This window comes from Aegilops tauschii, chromosome 1 (assembly GCF_002575655.3).
Source record: "Aegilops tauschii subsp. strangulata cultivar AL8/78 chromosome 1, Aet v6.0, whole genome shotgun sequence".
NCBI lineage: Eukaryota > Viridiplantae > Streptophyta > Magnoliopsida > Poales > Poaceae > Aegilops > Aegilops tauschii.
The window spans coordinates 126,347,743-126,357,773 of record NC_053035.3 but is presented as its reverse complement, the minus strand read 5'-3'; the positions used below and the strand labels follow the sequence as shown (position 1 = coordinate 126,357,773).

At 48.1% G+C, this 10,031-nt stretch overlaps 2 protein-coding genes across 2 annotated transcripts; both read left to right on the top strand.

Moving 5' to 3' along the window:
• Positions 1–203: 203 nt before the first annotated feature.
• LOC109737616 (uncharacterized) lies at positions 204–1,866 on the top strand. The gene is made up of 2 exons (XM_020296743.4): positions 204–347; positions 1,270–1,866. Exons 1-2 carry the CDS (start codon positions 233–235, stop codon positions 1,470–1,472), a joined length of 318 nt encoding a protein of 105 aa, XP_020152332.1. The 5' UTR covers positions 204–232; the 3' UTR covers positions 1,473–1,866.
• A 572-nt stretch (positions 1,867–2,438) lies between these two features.
• Positions 2,439–3,386, top strand: LOC141027812 (uncharacterized). The gene has a single exon (XM_073505265.1). It carries the CDS (start codon positions 2,439–2,441, stop codon positions 3,384–3,386), a length of 948 nt encoding a protein of 315 aa, XP_073361366.1.
• The last annotated feature ends 6,645 nt before the right edge of the window (positions 3,387–10,031 follow it).

Sequence of the window (10,031 nt, the reverse complement as noted above, 5' to 3'; positions counted from 1 at the left end):
ACGATTACTTGCGTGGGATTTCTGTCTATGTAAAAGTACCAACGGATTCTCAAACAAAAAAATAATGTAAAAGTACCCCCCCCCCCCCCCCCCCCCTCTTTTGAGGGGTCCATTGCAGAGAGAGAGATAATGTAAAAGTACCAACGGGCGCGATAGCTTGTCACTTTCCCATTCCCCCCCCCCCCCCCCCCCCCCCCCCCCCTCTTTTGAGGGGTCCATTGCAGAGAGAGAGATGTGTCACTCGCCGTCGGGATCACGCGCGACGGCGCGGTCGGGCAGGGTGGAGGAATTCGCCGACGCTGCAACGGAGGAAGGCGGCGAGTCCAAGCTCTCCGCGCTCCTCTACGGTACGCGCCCCTAAAACCCTAGCCCTCCCGTCTTTGTTGTGGCACTTGGTCGCACGCCTCGCTCTCCAGGTTCGGTCGTCGCAGTCGCGCGAGTTCGTGCTCAGGGCGTGTGGTCCCCTAGGTTTTCCATACCAGTCTGCGATCGAATCGAGGCGATTCGACACTACATTGGGAGCGCAGGAATCCAGCTCTTTTAGATCACGGGGAGTAGTTTGATTTGGGGAAAGGGGATCAAACCCTGTGGCTCGCATTGTTTGAATTGATGGGAGCCATCGGCACCGCCTGTTTAGAATTGAAATTTGGTGCTGATCCATTATTTTGTTTATATCCAGACCAGTTTGGTTTGATTATTTCATCCGAGTCATTTCTCTTATTTATTAAGGCAATTCGGATCAGCAGTTTCAGATTCGCGAAATTGGAGTGAGACATCGCCCGTATGAATCGCCTCTACTTCATATGTGTAGGTCGTTTGCTAGATTCCAGAACACATACGCATCATACACATGATTCAGAGAGGCATAGATGAGCGTACATCTGCTCGCCTATTTGTTTGCAAACCAATACTGGAATTTCTAACGGCATGCTGAGAATTGCGATTTGGTCCCAATTCGTTTTTCCTTCTCCAGTTCTCTCGTTTCCTCATTCCAATTTTGACACTTTCACTACTGCATTTATCTTGTAGATTTCAGTTAGCAGCATCTTGGTTCCAAAAAAATGGGAGTGAACCTTCTGTATAGATCAACTCTACTTGATGTGTGATGCGCATATATAACTTGTTAGGTTGATAGATTCCAGTGATGGATATCATATCTGCTCGCTCATTGTTTGCAACCCAACACTAAAATTCTTGACATGTAGCACGTGTCAGGGATGTTACTGATGCTATGAATTTCTAACACATCCCATGCATTCTTCCCCACAGACGTGTCGCAGCAGGTCCAGGACAGCCTCCAGAGCATGCTGAAGATGACGGGCGAGATCGAGCAGTGCAGTGACGAGATCGAGGTGGAGATCGAGCAGGCCAAGGAGGGCGTGGCTGACAAGTACAGGGTGCTCGAGGAGGAGAAGGAAAGGTTCCAGAAGGTGGCCCTCGCAGCGCTCAACATCCTGAGCGGTGGCATCTGAAGCCTGCACCACCTTGATGTCAACAAAGACAATCCTGATAACTGCCCCGCTCTGTAGACCACCGTTCATGTGCAAGCCTAGCAATGAACCGCCAGTTGTACTCCTCCATATGTGACTGTTGCCAGTTGTCAGGTCGTCACAGTGTTAGCCACCATTCTTTTGCTTGGCCTGTCAGCCACTCGGATCAAAGTGTGGTGGCAGTAGCAATAGTAGTACTAGTTTGTTCAGGGTGGCTTTTTCAGTGAAGCAGAGCATAGCCGTATAGTTGGTAGTATGTGCGTTCCTGATTCTTATCGGTGGTATGATAATACGAAATTACTGTTAATTCAGAGAGACTATGCTGTTACAGACAGGAGAGCAGAGAAATTATCTATTCAAAGAGATTATGCTGTTACAGACAGGGTTTTTATAGGGAAATGATTGGTGAAGCTGGGGTTGCCTCGGCTTCCATCAGTAGTGAGGCATGTTTGTTGAACCATGTCCAGATTATAGAGGGAGTACTATGGCTATTCCTGTGGCTTTCAGTTAATTATGTCTCTCATTAGGCCTGGTCCCATCCAGGAAAGTTGTGGACTGTCCAGGCTAATTGTTTGCTATATCAGCAGGAGTTTATGGCAATTTGATGCCATTCTTCACATTTGTGTTTTTCCTATGGCCACTCAAGCTTGGAAAGTACCAAACTGAAAATATCAGAGGCTTAAACTCCCTTGACAAATGGTTGCATATTCATAATAATAAGATGCGCAGCGGCCGGCTACAGGAACTAGAGGGGGCATCCTTTTGCTATGGGACGAAATCCTCCTTGATATCTCTGACATTGTCACCACCACCTACTGCTTGTCAGCCTTGGTGCGAATACACTCATCTGGTATTTGCTTCAAAGCAACATCTGTCTATGGACCCACTGACGCGGCGTGCAAAGATGCGTTCTTTGCGGAGATCATCAGCCAAAAGCCTTTGCCGGAGATGGCATGGCTTGCATTAGGGGACTTCAACCAGATGTACCGAGCGAGGGACAAAAATAAATGTAATGTGAGCCGGAGCAGGATCAACCGTTTCCGCGCCGCGCTGCAATCCGATGAGCTTAAGGAAATACACCTCCAGAATAGGCGCTTCACTTGGAGCAACGAGCGAAACAACCCAACCCTTTGCAAGCTCGACTCCTTCTGCAATGCGGAGTGGGACACTACCTTCAACACCCATATTCTCCATGCCTTATCGTCTTCTCTCTCCGACCACTGCCCTTTGCTCCTAGCAGATGACAAAGGACCAAGGCGACCACGCTCCTTCAAGTTTGAGAACCTATGGGTATCCTTGCCTGGATTCCATGAAGTGGTCCAAAAAGCGTGGAACGAGCCGGTAGCTCACTACGATCCATACCGGAGACTGCATCACAAGCTCAAGAAGACCGCACTTCGACTCTCAGAGTGGAGCAAGAAAATGTTCTCCAAGGCCAAGGTCCATCTCCATGCAGCTCACATGGTGATTCTTCATCTGGACATTGCTCAGGAGGAACGCCTGCTTTCACCTCAGGAGCTTGACCTTCGCTCTAGGCTCAAACGGAAGATGATCAGCCTTGCGATACTGCAGCGGGCTAGGAAACGCCAGTGCGCGAGGATTGCAAACCTAAAAGAGGGTGATGCCAACACAAAATTCTTTCATCGACGAATAAACGCTAGGAGGAGAAAGAATCACATCCACCGGATTAAGGTGGCCCACGGTTGGGTTACGGAGCATCAACAGAAAGAGAAGATCATCCATGACCACTTCACTGGTGTCATGGGTCATGGGACCTCAACCAACTTCGATTTTAATTGGGATGAGCTCAATATCCATGTTAGAATAAATCCGAGGCGCTCCATCGATCATCCGAGGACCAAACAATCACACGAGCATGGCACCGAGATTTGTTAACGAGGCTCACCGATATGGCTAAATCCCCGGGGCCTGACTACGGGCACTCCTCCCCGTGACACCGTCACAATACCGCACCCCGCCCGCCCGGGTGCCGGCACACGCCGCCGGCTCCCCCGCGTGCTCGTGCTATTATGTTGGCATAGGTTACATCGTGTGTCTACCCCCGGTATATATGAGAGGTCTAGGATACAAGTGTCCTATTAGGACACAACTTCTACCCTGTCTACACACAATCCAAAACCAAGTCCAATTGTAACCTACCTTGTAGAATAATATTCGACACAACTCTAACAAACTCCACCTTGGCGAATATTCTCCACCACCTTGGATTCATCCATGAGTCGAACCTTCATGTACATTGGACTTGAGATATGCCATGAGCACCGCTGCTACTCCCAGACTTCATGTGACTCCACCTGCAACTGTAGTCCCTTCTCGCCTTCTTCACAGTCAACACTCGAGCAAAATTAAGTTCCTCGTTACTCTACCCTGTGCTCCCAACTTCCGGAGTATCCGTCCAACGCCATCACACACCGATCACTGTCTGCATGAAAGTGAACAACTCACATATTGGACGCCAGATATAAGAGTTACCTGAACTTAACGTCACCGCTCTTTCTTGACTTCTTGTCTGAAACTTGAAGGAATTTCACTGTCGCCATGTGTCACCCTGAGTCAAATTCGCAGTTGTCTCACCCTTCCTCCGGATAGTCTCTAGCATGTTCCACAACTATAGTACTCCGCCCCCTTCTGTATTTGTCATCCGCACTTTGCCATGTGCACTGAACACCACATAATATACGGCCATGTACTCTCTCAGCTTTTGAGAATTTCAGACTTTCCGCCACTTTCTCAGGTTCTCCATGGTCAACTCCTGTCCATCAACCAGCACCGATAGACCTAGTCACCAACTTGAACCTGGTACTCGTCAACACTGCTTCAACACCCCTACACACTTTGTCTAACAACATATTTGACCACTAGTGCCCTGGCCTGTCGCTGTGTCCCGTGCTTACCGCACGCCTCGCCGCTATCACCGCGTCGAGTCTTTGCTGTCCTGGTCGAGTCTCCCGGGTCGCGTACCCACACCACTCGAACCCCTACTGCAGAGAACCACCGATCATCACCGACCGATGCCGAGTATCACGTCTGCATCAGACCACTAGGCCCCAGTCCGATCCATGTTTCTCTCGCTTTTTCCGCTGAAATGGGCTTCGACTCTCCATGCATTTACGCCGTAGCCCCTCCATCAGCACAAAGTGTAGTCATCCATCAGACTCCAGCTCCACCTTCAACATGACTCCATGGTAGATGATCAGTCCACCCTCATGCCCCGTTGACTTCAAGCTCCGTGTGTACACAACCTTGAATCAACCCCGCGTTATAGTCTCGTCGAAGCCGCACAAGCCCTTAGGCCTGCACCACGTGTTTCCACGCCCCAGAAGTCGACCACCATCAGCATCACGCTCCTATGTCGTCGTCGCTGAAATCACCGCTGTCTTCTGCTTTGACCAACATCCATGTCGATCCGTCAGACAGTCTAGTCCAACCCAGCCGAAATTATCCGACTGCAACGACGCTCCACTCTGCGCCGTGTCCGCCCCGTACATCAAAATGGGCGAAAATCGGTTTTTCGGATATTTTTTGGAAAAATTCGGATGAAAATGACAAAACAAAATTTGTCCAAAATTTGAAATAAACCAGAGTAAAACATATAGCAGATCTTCACCCAATACACAAGTAAAATCATACAGTCCATGCTTCAAAACATTATAGACCAAACTAGAACAAATAGTTGACCAATCTGTCATCGTCGTGCGGCACGAGCCAAGATCAACTGCTTGTGGACACGCTCAGTGTTGTTGCCGCCTTCGACCCAGTCGATGCACAAGTGCATCCTCGACCTCATGTGGCTGCGCTCTAGGGTACTGTCGCCGTCAACAGGGTCCCGTCGTCACCGCCGCTGTCACAGCCGCGACCTTCACCATCTACGACGAAGAGAAGAAGGGAGGAGTTCTTGAGGAGGTGGTGGGCTAGAGGAGAAGGAGGGTGGGGACAGGTGGAGCGCCAGAGGACGAGGAGGAGCTTGCAGCCGCCACAGGGAGGATTGGAGACGGGGGGAATGAAAGTTAGGGTTGGGAAAGGCTCGGTAGCAGTTTTTATACGACTGGGGGTGTATATGTGGGCTATTGTCGACCATGGGCCGGACTGAAAATTCAAATAAGGCCGAGTTTTTTGGACGGTTTGTACTAATACCGGGCCCAAATGAACTGGGCAAATTTCGGACGAAATTCGGTTTTTTGGACGAAATCCAAATCTCTGGCCGCCCCACGCCGCCGGCTCCCCCGCGTGCCCTATTATGTTGGCATAGGTTACATCGTGTGTCTACCCCCGGTATATATGAGAGGTCTAGGATACAAGTGTCCTATTAGGACACAACTCCTACCCTGTCTACACACAATCCAAAACCAAGTCCAGCTGTAACCTACCTTGTACAATAATATTCGACACAACTCTAACAATCCAGACCCACGATCTGCATGATCTTGGTGATGCAATCACAGAGGAAGAGGTTTGGGAGGCAATTAAAGAAATGCCCGGAGACAAGGCCCCCCGGCCGGATGGCTTCACGAGCACTTTTTTCAAGAGATGCTGGAGTTGCATCAAGCATGATATCATGATGGTCATAAACTGCTTCAACTCCCTCCGCACCTCCAACCTCCAATAGCTTAACTCAGCCAATGTGACCCTTTTTCCCAAGAAGGAAGGGGCTGAAGGCATCTCCGACTATAGGCTCATTAGCCTTATTCATGCCATCGCCAAAATCATTGCCAAGATCCTGTCCCTCCGGCTCGCTCCTCACATGGGCGCACTTGTCTCCAATGCTCAAAGCGCATTCATAAAGAAAAGGAGCATACATGATAACTTCATGTATGTTCGCAACTTTGCCCACCGACTACACAAATGCAAGACCCCCGCTCTCCTATTCAAGCTCGACATCAAAAAAGCCTTCGACTCGGTCAAGTGGGAATACATTCTGGACTTGCTTCAACACAAGGGACTACCGAATAAATTCAGGGACTGGATTGCCGCTTTGCTCTCCTCGTCCTTGTCGCGCTTCCTTCTCAACAGCATTCCCGGCCCCCCATTAAGCACGGTTGTGGCCCGCGACAAGGAGGCCCCGTCTCGCCGTTGTTGTTCGTCCTGGCGATTGACCCTCTTCATCAGATTCTTGAACTTGCGACACGCAAAGGTCTCATTCGCAAGATTCGTGGGCGAGGAGCCATGGTGAGAACCTCCCTCTACGCCGATGATGCGACAGTTTTTATGGATCCAATCAAGAGGGATATTGACAATCTGTCAGTAATACTAAAAGGATTTGGAGAGGTTACAGGCCTCTGCACCAACCTTCAAAAAAGCTCAGTTGTGCCCATTCGGTGCGCTCACCTTTACTTGGAGCGGATCCTCCATAATATGCCGGTGTCCCGGGCCTCCTTCCCCATAAAATATTTGGGGCTGCCCCTCTCGGTTTGGCAACTACGGAAAGCTGACTTCCAGTATCTTGAAGATAAAGCAGCTGGTAAATTGGTCACTTGGGAGGGCCAAAACATCACCACCATTGGTCGCACGACGCTTGTTAGATCAGTCATCACCTCCCAAGTTGTGTACTCCATCACACCCCTTATTGTCCCGCAAGGGACACTGCACAACCTAAACAAGATTGAGAGGGCCTTCCTTTGGCCGGGATCGGACAAGACAACTGGTGCAAAGTGTAAAGTCAACTGGGAGGTGGTCTGTCGTCCTACTGCATACGGAGGCCTAGGAGTCCTCAACACTGACAAGTTTGCCCGCGCCTTGCGATTGAGATGGCTTTGGTATGAATGGAAAGAGCTGAGAAAACTTTGGGTGGGTTTGGGAAACCCATGCACCGTGGAGGACCATGATTTCTTCTATGCCTCCACGACGATCATCTTGGGCAATGGTGCTAAAACACCTTTTTGGGACTCCCCTTGGTTGCTTGGTCGGAAGCCCAAGGATATTGCCCCACTAATCTTTTAGGCCTCGAGGAGAATAAACTGGAAAGTGCGTGAGGCTCTGACTGGGAACAATTGGATGCTAAAGATCAAGCGAGACACCGTCATCACTGGAAACCACCTTCGTGAATTCTTCACGCTTTGGATGCTTGTCCAGGATTTCCATCTTGATGAGTTTGCCGAAGATGACATTGTTTGGAAGCACTCCTTGGACGGGATTTACTCGGCCGCCACCGCCTACAAGGCGCAGTTCCTCAGTTTGACTCTCTCCCCCATGGATTTCATGGTTTGGAAGGTTTGGGCGCCCCCAAAGGTTAAGTTCTTCACATGTCTAGCCTTGCAAGGCCAGATTTGGACCGCCGATCGCTTGGAGCACCGAGGTTGGCCAAATTGTGGCCTATGCCCTCTTTGCAAAAGAGAACAAGAAACAAGCATCCACCTCTTTGTCAAATGCCGTTTCACCATTAGGCTTTGGAACATGGTCATCGCAAGATATGGGCTTGTGCACATGGACACCACCGTTTGGCATCTTCATGAGTCGCTCTTTGATTGGTGGGATAGGAGAACCGACATGACAAATCCTAACAAGAGAGCTATGGCCTCTGTCACCATGCTAGTGTCGTCGACTAATGGAACAAGCGGAATGCTAGGATCTTCAGGCACAAGAGCGTGCCGCCCCCAATCCTCCTCAAAATAGTTACCGATGAGGCTAGACTTTGGGTTACTACCGGTGCTAAGAAACTAGGGAAAATTGTATTAAGCGAGCAATTGTCATGCCGTGTGGGGTGGGGTACTGTAACCGACTTAAACTCTATTCTCCTCTCATTTAATAGACGAGGCAAATCTTTTGCCTCCGTTTCAAAAAAAAGATCAATGAAAGTGGTTGTACTGTATTATGCTTCCAAGAAACAAAAAAAAGAGGATATTGACCTCTCTTTTATCAGAAAATTCCGTGTTGCGAGGTTTGATTCCTTTGCTTTTTTGCCATCCATTGGAAGGTTTGGTGGTATACTCACAGTTTGGTGTTCTGCACACTTTAAAGGAGACAATGTTTTTCAAAATGAATATGTTGTGTTTGTGGTTCTGCAGTCAGTCAAATGTGGTAGCTGTTGGACCCTTACACACATTTATGCTCCTTGTCAAGATGACAAAAAACCCGAGTTTCTGTCTTGGTTAAATGGTGTATCTGTTCCAGAGGCTGTTGACAGGCTAATTGTTGGGGATTTTAACTTTCCCAGAAGCTTTTCTAGGACAGAAACAAACCAGGTGGATATATAAATGATATGCTACAATTTAGTTTAATGAAGTGAGCTTGGCTTAGTGAACATACCAAGGGTAAGAATTTCACCTGGAGCAACATGCAATCCAACCCATTGCTAGAAAGATTGGACTGGTTTTTACATCTCCCTCATGGACACTCTCCTATCCAAATACCCTAGCATATCAACTTGCCATGGCTAATATGTCATTCCGATCCAAACATCCATGCTTATGAGTAACATTTTCAGCCAATCTTGAACAATGCTATGAACAGAGATTGCATTCATCCACCCATCAGGTTCAACTCTTGCCCTGATTTCCCCATGGTGCAGTATGCTGATTACACCTTGATAGTCTTGCCAGCTTACTCAGAACAACTATCACAGCTCAAAAACCTCATTGATCAGTTTGCTCTAGCATATGGGTTGAAGGTTAATTATCAAAAATCTAATCGGATCCCAATAAATGTGAATGAGGAGGATGACCATGCGCTACCTTTAATTCTTGGCTGCTGAGTTGGAACTTTTCCTTTTACTTACTTAGGGGTACCATTTGGCACCACAAAACCTAGATTGGAGCTTTTCATATATATATATATATATATTGTTGAGAGAATCCAAAAAAGACCAAGTGTCTGTTTAGAATACCTAAGCTATGATGGCATATTACTCATGGTTAATGTTGTCTTGTCCTCCTTGCCCACTTTTCTTATGAGTTGTCTCCTGTTGTAAGTATTAAGGTATCATTACTCAAATGGACAAATACAGAAGACACTGCTTTTGGAGAGGAAAAGACTCGGAAAAGAAAAATCCACCTCTAGTTGCATGGGATCTAATATGCAGGCCAAAGGAGCAGGGTGAGCTGGGTATTATCAAACAACAGTGTGGTGGACTCGCCATCATCGGCGCACGTGCGGCGATTCCTTCTTGAAGGCATAGCCTAGAAGTTGTGTATTTTCGTTTATGTTGTGTCTTGCATCATAGGGATTAGTGGCTATCTGGGGGAGGTACTATCGCGAGGTATACGACCTCAGGGTTTGTTTTTCGATTTATTTCCGGGTCGATGGTGTTCGGCTGCTGGAGTTTGCATTATTAATAATATATGGCTGCATGCATCGTGCTGATGCAGAGGCTGGGGGTTATGCTCCTTTTCAAAAAAAAAACTTCAGAACAATAGCTTGTTGTTCAAAATGCTTCATGCATTCTTTAATCACCATGATATACCATGGGTAAATCTGGTTTGGGAAGCTTACTACTCCAATAGATAGCTAACTGATCAACTATCACTCTGTTCTTTTTAGTGGAGGGATTGTCTCAAGCTACTGCTTCTATACAAAGAAAATGTTGAT